The sequence below is a fragment of the Physeter macrocephalus genome, chromosome 15 (genome assembly GCF_002837175.3).
Source record: "Physeter macrocephalus isolate SW-GA chromosome 15, ASM283717v5, whole genome shotgun sequence".
Lineage (NCBI taxonomy): Eukaryota > Metazoa > Chordata > Mammalia > Artiodactyla > Physeteridae > Physeter > Physeter macrocephalus.
The window spans coordinates 26,235,917-26,251,895 of NC_041228.1; the positions used below are offsets into that span (position 1 = coordinate 26,235,917).

The 15,979-nt window shown below is 35.0% G+C and overlaps 1 protein-coding gene across 5 annotated transcripts in view; it reads right to left on the reverse strand.

The window, feature by feature from the left end:
* NUDCD1 (NudC domain containing 1) overlaps window positions 1-15,979 on the reverse strand; it is a 110,659-nt gene that overhangs the window by 77,066 nt on the left and 17,614 nt on the right. For all 5 annotated transcript variants that reach the window (XM_028500550.2, XM_028500551.2, XM_024129431.2 and 2 more), the window contains exons 3-4: window positions 6,713-6,898; window positions 2,411-2,591 (exon numbers count right to left, since the gene is read on the reverse strand). In XM_028500550.2, the coding sequence (XP_028356351.1) occupies window positions 2,411-2,591; window positions 6,713-6,898 (367 nt within the window). The remainder of the gene's footprint in view (window positions 1-2,410; window positions 2,592-6,712; window positions 6,899-15,979) is intronic.

Consider the following 15,979-nt stretch of genomic DNA (forward strand, 5'->3'; position numbering starts at 1 on the left):
GAAAAAAAATGTCATGAAGAGATTAGTGGTAGGACAGGAATAAAACACAGACCTACTAGAGCATGGACTTGAGGACATGGGGGGGGAAGGGTAAGCTGGGACGAAGTGAGAGAGTGGCATGGACATATATATACTACCAAATGTAAAACCAATAGCTAGTGGGAAGCAGCCGCATAGCACAGGGAGATCAGCTTGGTGCTTTGTGACCACCTAGAGGGTGGGATAGGGAGGGTAGGAGGGAGATGCAAGAGGGAGGAGATATGGGGATATATGTATATGTATAGCTGATTCACTTTGATATAAAGCAGAAACTAACACACCACTGTAAAGCAATTATACTCCAATAAAGATGTTAAAGAAAAAAAAATACTGGGTCTGATGAAATTTGTTCTAGATTGTGGTGTCCAATGTGGTAGCCACTGGCCAGAGTAGCTATTTAATTAAAATTAAGTAAAATTTGAAATTCAATTCCTCGGTCACCCTAGTCACACTTCAAGTGCTCAAAAGCCACACACGGCTAGCTGCTATCACACTGAGTGGCTCACATGTAAACATATAAACACGTCCATTTTGGAAAAATTTCTATTGGAGAGCAGTGCTCTAAATCATAAAAGCGACTGACTTACCTGAAACATCAACCTCTGAAAAATCTACCCGTTCCTTGACTACAGCCTGTCTACTTTCTCAGCCAGTATATAATAAGTGTCTTCTGAAAAAAGCTACAAACTGATGATACCAGAAAAAGTGTGGTGTGGACTATTTTCTTCCCATTCTAGCTACTGATAAGGGTTTTTTTTTAAATGAAATATGTTTATGGTAGAAATGATTTTTATACACATTCAGATATAGATCTATCTGCCTACTATAATCAAATATAAATAATTGTACTTAGAATTTTGAAGATATGAACAATTAACTGTATTCTGAAAGTTTCTGGTAAATTAACTGAATTTACTCTATGAAAATAAGGGTTTTTTGTTTTTTGCTTTAAAAAGTACCCAAACATTTCAGTTGACTTCGTCCCTTTACTTATATTGTTATTGTGGGTAACAAATTTTTATTACAGTGGGGTGCTTGTAAGCTTCACAATGAATAGTCAAAAATCATAACTCAATGTCATGAGTTACACATAATAACACGTATACATACATAATAATACAATCTGTTCTAAAACATCTGTCAGTGTTTTTTCTCTAAATCTTCACCTACATTCACACATTCTCTTCATACATATTTAGGAACAGACTTTTCATTTCATGAATGAAATAAAAACTCCTATTTTTCCTCCACAGGTACATGCACAGCAAAGAGTCCTAGCTGCCTCTAAAGACCCAAACTTAGACACTGTATATTTTATAGGATGGTTTTTCCCAACAAGTGTGGGACGGAAAACAATAGGTCTCAAGTGAATTATTCCATGGCTAAATGGGTTGGGAAATGCTGGGTCAAAATTAAATTTTTTCTACTCAAAATTTCTAGAAACTTGAATATGCTTAATGTGAAATGGGGATATCGTATGCCCACATTTTCAAACTTACTTGACCATAAAATATAACTTATCAAATGTTCCACTCAAAAGAGTTTAGAAATATAACACTGCTCTGTAATGTTCAGGGAAAATAAAAAGTAACACAATTATGTTAGTAATTCAGGGACAAGAGGAACTGAGATATTAAGAAAAGAAAGTTGTAAGCCAAAGAATGAATTTTATATTTTTAAATTGTTCACAAAAAATCAAAAGAATATTTGAACACATGTAAAAATTATATAAAATTCAAATGTCAGTGTCCATAAACACCAGAATACAGACTTACTCATTCATTTATGCATTTATCTATGGCTGCTCTTGCACCACAACATCATAGTTGAGTAGTAATGATATAAGTCAAATGATATAAGTTTCTGTACAGGGCTAGGTTACCATCTAGCCCTGTACAGAAACTTTCTAACATGTAATCTAAAGTTTTCAGTTACTGTGTTCCTCTAGAGATAAAACTACAACACTGGGAAGAAAAAACAAATTACATTAAATATTTCGAAGAACAAATCTTGTGTGTGTGTGTGTGTGTGTATATATGTGTGTGTGTATATATATACACACACACACACATTAACATACACTTTTGTACATATTAAAAATATACACTTAAATTATTCTAAAACTATGTAATAGTGTCTCCTTTTACACAAAAAGGCACATCTGACTATGGAAACACATTATTATTTTTTTATAATCCATACCTAAGGAGAAACTATCTATAAATATTCATTCCACTGGGTGGCAGGTACCAGAATCATAACACAGTGCCTAAGAAAAAGCAAATAGCATTTACAGGAACTGCTTTGCATTTCAAAAGCTACTAAATTATGGCAACCACTACAGAGAGATCAGATTTTTGTTATGTTTTACCTTTATATTTCTTATTAATAGTGACCCACTCCAAGGAAACATAGAAACCACTTCCTTTCATATCCAATTCCTCTTTCTCTATTCGAAGAAGCAGGGTAGCTATCGAATGTTCTTCAGCTTTCAGCAATGAGATACTGTGAATTATGATAAAAGGATTTCCAAGCTCTTCATTAAACATAATCTACAAAAAAGAAAAAAGATGACACTCACAAAAATGTATTACATGAATGTATATGGCACAGAGGAAATATACAGAATTCCGACAATCTAACAAATAACTCGGATACTATCCATATTTACTACAAGGATACAAAAATGAAAAAAGCCCTTAAATAAAGCTTACAAGTTTAAATCATATTGCTTGAATAAAGAACTTTTGGAAAATATCTAATTGTTTAACAGAGAAAACTGATCAGTACTCTTGGCTTAAAAACAAAGAAAACAACAGGGCATCCAAACAGCATCTAGAGGAGAAAGGGAATTAAAAGCAATCTTCTAGGGCTTCCCTGGTGGCGCAGTGGTTGCGCGTCCGCCTGCCGATGCAGGGGAACCGAGTTCGCGCCCCGGTCTGGGAGGATCCCACGTGCCGCGGAGCGGCTGGGCCCATGAGCCATGGCCGCTGCGCCCGCGCATCCGGAGCCTGTGCCCCGCAATGGGAGAGGCCACACCAGAGGGAGGCCCACATACCACCAAAAATAAATAAATAAATAAAAGCAATCTTCTAGAAAAGAATTGTCAAGTGAAAAGAATGTTCTGTACAGGACATGAGCAAGTCAACATGCACTACTGCATCTCTTCCCCTGTCTCATCTCTGATTTATTTCTGCTTTCTTCCTCTTAGTTTCTGAACACCGTTTGTGTGTGTTTGTGAGTGCATGTGTGTATGCTTTTTTTCCTTTTGTTTTTGGTTTGGTTTGTTTTTCTTTGTTTTCTGGAAATTTACAAAGGTAAGAGTCAAAGGAATTAGAGAACAAATCACAAAAAATTTCTTATTCTTCAAAAACAAAAGAGCCCACTTACATTTAAAAGGTATAATTCCACCAACTCTATTTAAATACTGAAGTTTCTTTTTAAAAAGCAAATCAAAGCATTATGCAAAGACACACAAAATCTTATCAAATTCTTTTTATAAGACAAACACATAATCTAAAAGACTATTATATTTTTATTAAATACCAAATAGGAGAGATTTTAAGACTAATTCCTAAACAAGCTTTTCAAATAAATGAAAAAATAAATAGCTAAATACTAATCTGAGAGACAAAAATTAGCTTTTTTATTCTTTTTAAACCCATTATCTGGAATCCCCTCATATCAGCTCCTACCTGAAAGCCTTATAAAGAAAAATGTGCTTTACACCAATGTTCACAGCAGCACTGTTTACAACAGCCAAGACATGGAAGCAATCTAAATGTCTACTGACAGATGAATGGATAAAGAAGATGTGGTATACATACAATGGAATACTACTCAGCCATAAAAAAGAATGAAATAATGCCATCTGCAGCAACATGGATGGACCTAGAGAATATCATACTAAGTGAAGGAAGTCAGACAAAGACAAATACCATACGACATCACTTATATGTGGAATCTAAAATATGATACAAATGAACTTACTTACAAAACAGAAACAGACTCAGACATAGAAAACAAACTTACGGCTACCAAAGGGGAAGAGGGATAAATTAGGAGTTTGGGATTAGCAGATACAAACTACTATATATAAAACAGATAAACAACAAGATCCTACTGTATAGCAATAGGGAACATATTCAGTATCTTGTAATAAACTATAATGGAAAAGAATATATATATGTAAAACTGAATCACTTTGCTGTATACCAGAAACTAACAAAACACTGTAAGTTAACTATACTTCAATAAAAAATAAAAGAAAAAGAAAAGTGTGCTTTAATGTCATCATTTTCTCTTTGTGTTTGAGCAACTCTGCCAAAATTATTCGAACAGTAGAGCTTTGAAATCCATTCTAAAGTCTTCCATAAGCAGGGGGGAAGAAAAAAGACACCTCTAATACTCAGAGATGACAGACACGGTTTTTTATAGTTGGTTGACTGGGTTCTACTTTTGTTTGGGGGACAAGAAATAAACTGTAGGAAGAAAAAAATGAAAGTTTTGCCAAGCACAAGTAGCCAGTTTACTGTTTCCTTCTCTTCTTTCTCTCTCATGTGAGTGAAAGGGACTGTAATGAGACCAGAGGAGTAGATGTCTGGACTCTTACAAATTCTTAGGTTGAAGTTTTCAGTCTTCTGAACAAACCTAGCCAATCAACTGTGATATTGTTGATATATAGCATGCCCATCACATTAGAGGCCACACATTTGGAAACAGGCAGTCTTCCTTGCCTTCTTTTATTTCTCTTTCTACATTTGAGTCATCACCACCACGCTTGCTGGGCCCCCTTAGGCCCTACCATGCCCCCATCATGCTCAACTTTAGCCTCCTCTCTTACACGAATTCCCCCAAAGTCTCAAAACTCTACTGAGTTATTTCTCTCAAAGTGACCAATATCCCACAGTATTCCTCCCACGTCAGTAATGCCCACGTCCCATCCCTTTCCCACTCCCCCCACCTCCCCAGAGAGTGATTTCATTATGATAGTACAAATACTGAAGAGGATGTGGGTAAATTTAAATTTTTAATTCATTTAAAAAATATTATTGAAGGCCTAATATGTGCCAAGGAGATATACACAGCAGAAACCAAATGAAATATAAACCCATATGAATTTGCTTCTGGTGGAATATGTGGTGTTACTTTTAATCTGAAGGTGAACAAGGTCAATGTGTTTCTTACTACTGAAAACCAACAGAATCCACACGGCTTGATAACAGATAAATTCTCATTCATCTCTCTCCTGCCCATCATTCTCCAAATTCCTTCCAACTATTTCAGGTAGCTGTGCTATATACATTGCCTCAGCAAAAAAAGTTATTACTGGAGGCCAGAACAGAAAATGTCACAATGTCCAATAACTATTTGAAACTGTGACTACAAAGGCCCCCAATAAACAGGCTATTGTTGTTCTGATAATTTACTGTGTTTTTTGTTTAATTTTTTGAACATACTACAATTTGGTAGTACAGCACTTGGTATAACTTAGTAAGAAAGGTAAACCACTAAGGCCTTCTTGATTTTTCTCCAATAATTAAAGCCTGGTCTTTGTAGGCATCTGTTGGTCTGATAAAAATATTTTATAAGATGTAAAATATTAAATTCATATCGCTTTAGCTACCCAGAACGAAAGGTCACCTGCTGAGATTTAGACAGTAGCAATATCACATTGTACTTATTAGCACAACTCAGTGTCATTCTTTTCTACCTTCAAAAACTGTGGCTCTAGGGGGCTTCCCTGGTGGCGCAGTGGTTGTACGTCCAACTGCCGATGCAGGGGAACTGGGTTCGCGCCCCGGTATGGGAGGATCCCACATGCCGCGGAGCGGCTGGGCCCGTGAGCCATGGCCTCTGTTCGCGTCCCGGTATGGGAGGATCCCACATGCCGCGGAGCGGCTGGGCCCGTGAGCCATGGCCTCTGAACCTGCGCGTCTGGAGCCTGTGCTCCGCAACGGGAGAGGCCACAACAGAGGGAGGCCCGCATACCACAAAAAAAAAAAAAAAAAAAAAAAAAAACCTGTGGCTCTAGAGAAAATAATTCCATATTTATTACTATTAAAATCCTAACACCTGCCCCTCAGATTTAAGTCTGTTACATTGTTTTTAAAAAACTGAAGTAAAAGTGACATCTTGGAGACTGGTAGGTAACTATAGTTATTTATGCTACAGTACATTTTTCTAAGTCGGGAATACTCTGGTAAAGTTACTATTTGACAAGTTTAAACATACCAGACAGTTAGCAGAGTGGTGCAGCAGTGTGCTGGGCCCTTAAACATACTAGCAAATAAAACAAGAGTAGAGGAGAAAAGACATGACAATGCAATTTTCTGGCCAACTCTTCAAGAGGAAGAAGGTGGCAACATCATTGCTTAGTGTACTGCTTTACACTTATAAAGCACTCAATAGGTATTTGCTGAAAAACAAATGCAATTCTTGACAACTGCACGCACCCCAGATCAAAACAGGAATAGCTAATATATCAGTTTCATAAAAGGTATACATTTTATAATTTAACTTAAAAAGATATCCAAAACATTATATATTATAAAAATCAAGAAGTCACATGTAAACTATCCCGAAAAAAGTGTTATTTCAAAATCATTAAGGTCTAATTTGCATATACTTTCCAGACTTTGTGAAGTCTAAAGAAAAAAAAAAAACAACTCACCTCCCATTTTTCAGAAGCACTATTTCCACGTTCACCTGTTCCAATGAGATACAATCTTCCAGTTCCATCTGACAAGGTAACCCATGTAGAAGATGTGAAATGCATGGATGCGCAAAGGCGATTGTCATATGCTATCAAATCTGTAGGAAGTCGAAACACCTCTCGTGGTTTTCCTAAGGCAGTGTCCTAAAAAGAAGACAAACATTATAAATGAATCCCTCCCTCTCTGTGACCCATACTCACAGAATATCTTCAGTGCACTGGTTACACTCCTCTTCAAGAGTAGGTGCCTAATTCCCCTGCCTTTCAGTGTGAGCTATCCCACTGACTCACTTCTAAGAAATAAAAGTGATGGTAATGTGACTTCTCAGACTGGGTCATAAAAGACTTTACATCTTCTATCTTGCTTTCTCTTGGATTGCACATGGCAGACACACATGAGGAGGAAGTGAGGGCTCCTGACAAAAACCAGCACCCTGTGAGTGAATCATTTTGGGAGTGTACACTTTAGTCCCAGTAAAGCCTTCAGATCACTGCAGTCTTGGCTGACACCTTGGCTACATTCTCTTGAGAAACCCTGAAACAGAACCACCCAGCTAAGCCACTCTTGATTTCTCACTGAAACTGTGAGATGACAAACATTTGTTTCAAGTCACTAAGCTCTGAAGTAAGTTGTTACATAGCAATATGGCAGAAAACTAATACAATGCAGTAATCTAGTCTTCATTCTTAAGTTTAAAATTAATGATCAGTATTTTTAACTAATTGGAAATACTGCATCATGTTCCAAATGTCTACATGGACATTCCTGTGGTATGAAAAATGCTGTATTATGCTATTAACAACTTGGGTTTTTGTTGACACATTTTTATTGTATATATGTCCTTACAATATAAAGTTGTAAGATGGATTACACATCATTAAAATGTTTTACAAGAAAATATATAAAAAGGGATACAACTGAGAAAATAAACTTCCTCTAATACACCAAACTGTATTCAATTAATTTTTTAAAATTTATTTATTTTATTTTATTTTCGGCTGCGTTGGGTCTTTGTTGCTGCGCGCAGGCTTTCTCTAGCTGCAGTGAGCGGGAGCCACTCTTTGTTGTGGTGGCTTCTCTTGTTGCGGAGCACGGGCTTTAGGTGCACAGGCTTCAGTAGTTGTGGTTCGTGGGTTCTAGAGCGCAGGCTCAGTAGTTGTGGTGCACGAGCTTAGTTGCTCTGCAGCGTGTGGGATCTTCCTGCACCAGGGCTCGAACCCGTGTCCCCTGCCTTGGCAGGCAGATTCTTAACCACCGCACCACCAGGGAAGCCCTCAATTAATTTTTTATTGTTGTTTTAGTTTTTAGTTAACAGGTTTTCCTGCAGTACAAAAATAATCCTTGATTCATGTATTTTATTCCCTGTTCCCAGAACTGTTCAGATCAATATATGTACATATTAAAAAAATTTAAGTAAACTGTGTCCTTATTAGCCTCAAGTTTTTTAGTGACCCTCTGTTTCTTTCTAAAGCATGCAATTTTTTTTAAAACAGCAACTTTCCTTCTTTTTGTACTTATTTTACTGATTTACATAATATTGCATTAAATAATGAAAATGCAACGACAAACACAGCTGGCATAAAGTTTTTAGAATGACAAAATCTGGGTATTAGTGATGTAAAGCTCAACTAACAGAAACAGAATTGTAACAGCATAGTACTGAGTAGCCTACTGGCAATAAACATTAAGCTTACCGTGTGGTCTTCAGTCAGTATGTTATTCAAAGAGAATAGAGAATATCAGTTACTCCAGTTAGTTAAGTGAAGGGCAAGTAAGAGAAATTTTACTGCAGGCTGATGTCTACGTAGGCATTTAGAACATGATGTGGTATTTCCAATTAGTGTGAAGGAAATGGACTAGTCAACAAATGATAGTGGAACACTAGGGATCTTTAGGAAAAAAATTACACAAAAATATTCCTTACTCCAGACAGATTAATAAAATAAATGTCTTAAGGGAAAAGTAAAATAACTGTGTTAGAAGATTAATAATGTTTTAATAATCTCAAGGTGGAGAAAGCCTTCCTATGTAAATAAAAGACATGCAGGAGGTAGAGAGAGAAATACTTGCCACAAATATAAAGCAGTACTAATATCTATAACATACAAAGTACCCTTAAAACTCAACAAGAAAGACAAGGTTATTAAAAAATTTTTAATGGGAAAAGAATACGAACAGGAAAACTATGGTTTAAAAAAAAAACGAGCAAAATGCTCAAACTCACTAGTAAAAAAAAAATATGATTAAAATATAAAATATCTCTATTAGCCAGAAAAAAAAAATCTGACACTGTTAATGCCTATTCTTGGCTAAGGTGCCCTGTTGGTGGGACTATAAATAAGTATAGGCTTTCAGCAATGATTATAAATCAAATTTTATAATGTATTATATACCATTTAATATAATTCCACTTCTAGGAATTTATATTATAAGAATACTTGCACATGTACACTAAGATCCGTATAACGAGAATGTTTATTTTAACGATGAAAATGAAAAACTGTGTCAATAAAAATTAAGATACAACCTAGCTGTTTATCAACAGTGAGAAAATAGCAGCCCTTGACATCCCAGTGCTAGCCTGGTAGTATCAGCTAGGCCTTGGTTTTGCTATGAGCTGGTGACACTAACAGCTATGTTCTCCTGATGAACATAAACAATTTCACAGAACATCATCATAAGACAAGGCCACTGTATGACCTCTGTCACCATAATAAAACAAGACAAAAACAGCATCACCCTGTAATGGTATCTGAATACCGATAAAACATGAACATTGTCAAAGCTACAAACAGGACCCTAATCCATGCCAATATTACTAACCACAGCTTGAGCCTTGGCCCAGTCTTCTTCCCTCCTTCTGGATAAGACTTATTAAGATATCCATCATGGAATTATCTAGTTTCCTAACAGTATCCAATCCAGAGCAAAGCCCCAGTTTCTTAAATCCTCCCCCAAAATCATCTAATATGAGCTCAATCCTACAATAAGTCCTTTCTAACATCTTCTGAGATACCCTATGGTTCCACATGGTATGCATTCTCCTCTGCTGCAAAAAGTAATAAATCCAATGTGTTCAACTATAGATGTGTACCTGGCATCTTTGTCTGGAGAGCATTGGCAGAGGAATGGTTAACTGTGGAATAATCATCCTTTGGAATACCAAATAACTGTTAAATATACTGAAGTAGATTTACAATACATCAAAAAGATCACCAAGATAATAACTGGGAAAAACGATGCAGAATATGTATAAATCCATGTATGTTGAAACAAACATTGTGATATGACAGCACAGAGTAAGCTGTAGACAGACACATGCTATTCTGTTAATAGCGTTTACTATTAGGAAAATGAGATCAAAGTGCAACTGGTGGTAAGGGAGATTGGGGGCGAAGAAGAACTTTCCATTACTGCTTCAAATACATTGCTTGACTTTTTTTTTTCATATTGAATAATTTACGTGTGATATACATAATTAAAGGATGTGAATAAGATAAAATAAAATGGAACTTCTTCCTCAGAATAGTTGTTTCAAAGTAAAAGTTTCTAGTGCTCTCCTCCACTACATGCTCTTCACTATGTCTAATCTAGGGAAGCATTGTTAGGAAGCCACTATTCTTCATTTCATATTCAATTATAAAGGTGGTTTTAAGCCATCTTCTTTTAAATACAAGGTTCCACATAACTGAGATTGCTAGGCATCTAATTATCAGAAAAATGAGTGCAATATCTAGTAGAATGATTAAGATATTCAAGTTTATAAATGTGAAGCTAAAATTAAATTAAAATGCAAAAGAAAACATACAGTATCTCAAAGTTATATGATAGTTTATGTGAAAGAACCTAAATGTTCCTGATTTTTGAAACCTAATTCTCAAAGAGTACATTTTAATTTTAAATGGACTGTACCAATAAAATATTTTCTTGTGTAAATTAGAGTACTAAATTATTTCTGAATAACCTTCAATAACAGTTTTACAGTGTCCTAATAATAAAGCTTTATGTAATTATCATCTATAATGTCCTGGTCCCACCCAATCATTTTCTTCCTCCAGTCAAAAAAAAATTAACATAACTATGTGCAAAGCTGTTGAAAATCATTCTAACATTTCACAGGTGAATTGCAAAAGAATTAAAATTTCATTAATAAATAGAGCACTTATTGAATGACTACAATATACAGTATTGTATTAAATAAGTGCTATTTTGCCATCTCATTTAATTATTTCCAAACCCTATGAAGTTGAAATTATTATCCCACTTTAAGAAGATAAAGAACTCTGTTCAAAAAGATTAAATAATTTGCCTGGAATTCCACTGCTAGAAAATGGCAGGGCCAATATTCAAATCTTGATTGACCACACTCCAAAAGTTGGTCTTTCCTGTATTCCACACTTTCTTGAAAAGAAACCACTTCTCAAGTTTTTCTAAACAAATGATACCCCAGAACTCAATGCAACTTATAGAATAACTCCCCACTCTGCCAAAAAAAAAAAAAACCCCTAATATGAACGAAACTACCATATTCAGTTTTTCTTTCAGGCTAATATATTACACAGTATTTTAATTAGATTCCCGAGTCAACAAAACATAATACAAAAATCTCAATGTCCACATATTGTATATAAATGACACTAAACAGTAAATAAGTACTGTTTTCATAAACTATACATATTTATGAAAACATCTCAAAACGATTTGGGGATCTCTTAGTTACAGCTACAAGGAGACAAGCTCTGAACTAACAAAGCATTTTTCTAATACATGTACATTTACAGAAAACACTACTCAAGTTTAAAAAACTGGTCAAGCTAAATTAAATAAGGATGCCATTAACTAGTATTATTAGACATTGACATTTTAAAATTTGCCCTTTTAAAAGGGAGTGATCTTTTTCTGGAGAAAGGCTTTTATCACTAATAACTATTAACTTTATTTGGAAGAAAAAAAAAGTCTTCCTTTTTTCCTTCTTCTGGCCCCACCCTTTTTTTTTTTTTTTTTTTTGCTAAAGCTTTAAGGAAGGGTGTTTTAAATTAATTGCAATTTGACTGAGTAACGTCTTTATGTACCACAAAGCTTTCAATAATGCATTAAGCACACACAGTTCCAAGAACTTACTCCACTCGTTTTTCTTTAACCAGGTAAATTACTGGCTCCCTATTAATAAATTCAGCTGTAAAAAATAAGCTAGATTCAGGTCTAGATAAGAACATACTGGCATACAACTGAGCTGGACTAACAAGCAACCTCACAAATGCATGCTTCAAATGGAATCCAGTAACTCTCCTCTCAATCTTTACATGCAATTTAAAGAGGCACCACAAGATGACGCTCTTCTTTAGTAGCAAAAACATGAGTTTTTCAGATAAACAGAAAAATAAATTAGGACAGAATTAATCCCCTAAATATTAAGAAACAGAACACATTACTTTAAAATAAGCCCTAACATCATAATAAAATGACAAAATAATAAAGAACCAAATTTTAAAACACAATTTTTTTTCTTTCCTAAGGAATTTTCTACTTCCTAACTGTACTTCCTCCCAATTGACATTTCTCTAAAATTAACAATTGTAAACTACAAGTTAGACTGACTTAGAAGTATAATGCCTCTATAAACCTGTGTTTTGAACTGCTGCCACCTGCTGGCTCCTGACAAAATCTAACGGTCAAGCAACTTGTGGATTTCCTTTCTTGGGCCCTACAGCCTTCATCTTGACCACAATAGTGTTTAGCCCAGATTAACATGGATGGTCATTTTTGTAAATCAGCCACAAGAAAAGAACCTCTCTGGGATTTGTGCATGTGTGCCTTTGACTCAAAAAAAAAAATCAGACAATAAAATGTATATTAGAACTGTTTTCTGCTTTAAAAAAAGTCAATGAGTATCTAGCAGCCAATACTCTCCACCTGCCCCCAACACAGTTCAAAGAGCAAGTCAATTTCCTTTGTTGCTAATCAGAAAAATAATAACAGATTATTCCAGTCTGAAACTATTCCAGTTCCAGAAAGCTCTCCAATTCAAGGAAGCCAGCAAAACTTTAATCAAAATCTGACAGATATCAACAAAATCAAAATCAAAAACCAATATAACTTGTGAAAACAAATACAAATATTACAAATGTCAGCAAAGAGAAACCAATAATGTATCAAAAGAATAACACACTCTAACCAAAAATAATTTATTCCAGGAACTTAAGGAATTACGAAATTAAGGAATTTTAAAACTACAATATATCAATTCACTACACTGATAAATAAAAGGCACACAATCATTAACAATATGTGGGTTCTGAAAAGGCATGCAATAAAATTCAGTAGGCATAATAAAAACATTAAATAGAAACAGAAACTCAAAGAAGCAACTTTAGAACAGTAAAAGCTATTTATCTAAAACTGACAATAAGTATTCTCTTAAGTAAATTTAAAAGCCATTACAATTAAAATCAAAAGCTAAACAGGGATACTTGCAGTCCACATTATTATTCAACATTGTCTCAGAGGTTCTATCTACTAACATCAATAAGACAAAAATGAAATGACACAGGAATGTTATTTCATAAATACTGGAAAAGGAGAGATAAAACTATTTCCTTTTGCTAAGGATGGAACTGTCTATGTACTTTGAAAACCTAAATGGGAGTAGGTAAAAATTACTGAATTATCAAATAAGGTGACTGCTTATACAACAAATAGTCTTTATCAATAAGCATCTAGGAAAGAAGACAGAAAAAACTATATTCTATTAATGAGAGGCAGAAACCATAAAATATTCAAGAATAAACTTAATAAGTGTAAGATCAAGGGAAAACTATAAAACTCTTACTTAAGGACATAAAAGAAGATCTAAATAAATGATGTTCTTGGGTTAAAAAAAAAAAAAAAAAGCCAATTCTCCCCAACAAAAAAAACTACCCACTCTAGCAAAAAACTGGAGATTTCTCTAATGAAAGTTTTAACTAGACTGACTCTGGCCAACAGGCCTAGCTAAGTACAGGGGCAAAGGACACCACTGAAAGAAAACAGAGGAATCAGCAAATCCCCACGTATTAAAAGATGAGACCACAAACTCTTTTCTTTCCTTTGGATCCCAGAAAGCCACAATCAGGCCTTAATACTTCTCAGACAAGAAACCAGAGGACTCCTCTCTGAGGACACCTGCCAGCCAAGGAGATATAACTTACAAAAACTCACATTCAGGTCAGGGGATTCTCACTCAAACATACAGTTGTCACTTAACAGTTGGGGAAAAAAAACAAAAAAGGTATATATAGGTATATGATAGGTCTTTTTGATAGAGGATCTAATAAACTATTTTTAGAGTGTGTATTATGTCTTTTCAACTAAATAATTCAAGGACTTTGTAATCCAATTGCTAAAAAGAGAAAACATATGAAGTGCTAAAAGAATTCAGGGATGAGAATGACAACTGAGAACTAGGAAAGAATGCACCTTATAGAAACTTTCCCAGAAGTCATGCATTCTAAATTATGGTTTCCTTATTGCTTCCTAAGAGGAAAAAAAAAAAAAAAAAACTTTCCAATTTTACCAGGAACCTAAACAAATTTAAATGTACACTATATTTAGGAAGACATACATTGCTTTGAACATGTACAAACATACAAAAGAGATTGTTATTTCAATGTCAAGTTCAAATTGGGGAAGAGAGGGAAGGAAGCTGTTCATATTCTACTGTAAATTAATAAACTGGAAGAGACTTTACTTTGTATACTGAAGCATTCCCAGTGCCTACAATAATGCATAACATACAGCAAGTATTCAATAAACATTTTGAATGTCGAAAGAATAGTATTAAATTAGACTATGTGACTGAGTTAGGCTCCATAAGTCAATATTCTTAAAGAATATCCAGATTTTAGATTTGTCTTTCTAAACAAAACATAACAGAATCTTAAAAAAAAGTAAAAGCCCTTAAATTTAAAAGACACAATAAAACGCTAACTATGCATATGCAGAGTATGGATGTGTATGATCATGTATGGGCAATATAGCACACATGTATGTCTACAGGGCATCTGGTTGTGTGCATACACTATCCAGTATATAGTGTATATAGAGTGTATATGTATTTAGTGTCTTTAATGAGTCAATAGACAGGCAAAGAGAGACTAAACCAAATAAGGAACTATAACAAATTATTCTAAGGTGTCCACAGAAGCTAGACAATAGGACAGGAAAAGGAATCAAAGACGTATTAGTCTTTGCTCTGATTCATATCAAGTAAGCTATCAAATAAAATTATTTTGAGATAGCCTCACCACCAGAGGACACACAGCAGAAGCAAGAACTATAATCCTGCAGCCTGTGGAACAAAAACCACATTCACAGAAAGACAGACAAGAAGAAAAGGCAGAGGGCTATGTACCAGATGAAGGAACAAGATAAAACCCCAGAAAAACAACTAAATGAAGTGGCGATAGGCAACTTTCCAGAAAAAGAATTCAGAATAATGACAGTGAAGATTGATCCAGGACCTTGGAAAAGGAATGGAGGCAAAGATCGAGAACATGCAAGAAATGTTTAACAAAGACCTGGAAGAATTAAAGAACAAACAAACAGAGATGAATAATACAATAACTGAAATGAAAACTACACTAGAAGGAATCAATAGCAGAGCAACTGAGGCAGAAGAACGGATAAGTGACCTGGAAGACAGAATGGTGGAATTCACTGCTGCGGAACAGAATAAAGAAAAAAGTATGAAAAGAAATGAAGACAGCCTAAGAGACCTCTGGGACAACATTAAACGCAACAACATTCACATTATAGGGGTCCCAGAAGAAGAGAGAGAGAAAGGACCTGAGAAAATATTTGAAGAGATTACAGTCGAAAACGTCCCTAACATGGGAAAGGAAATAGCCACCCAAGTCCAGGAAGCACAGTGAGTCCCATACAGGATAAACCCAAGGAGAAACACGCCAAGGATAAACCCAAGGAGAAACACGCCAAGACACATAGTTATCAAATTGGCAAAAATTAAAGATGAAGAAAAATTACTGAAAGCAGAAAGGGAAAAACGACAAATAACATACAAGGGAACTCCCATAAGCTTAACAGCTGATTCAACTGCTAACAGCTATAAAAGAGGAAATCGACAATAACACAATAATAGTAGGGGACTTTAACACCTCGCTTACCCCAATGGACAGATCATCCAAAATGAAAATAAATAAGGAAACAGAAGCTTTAAATGACACAAT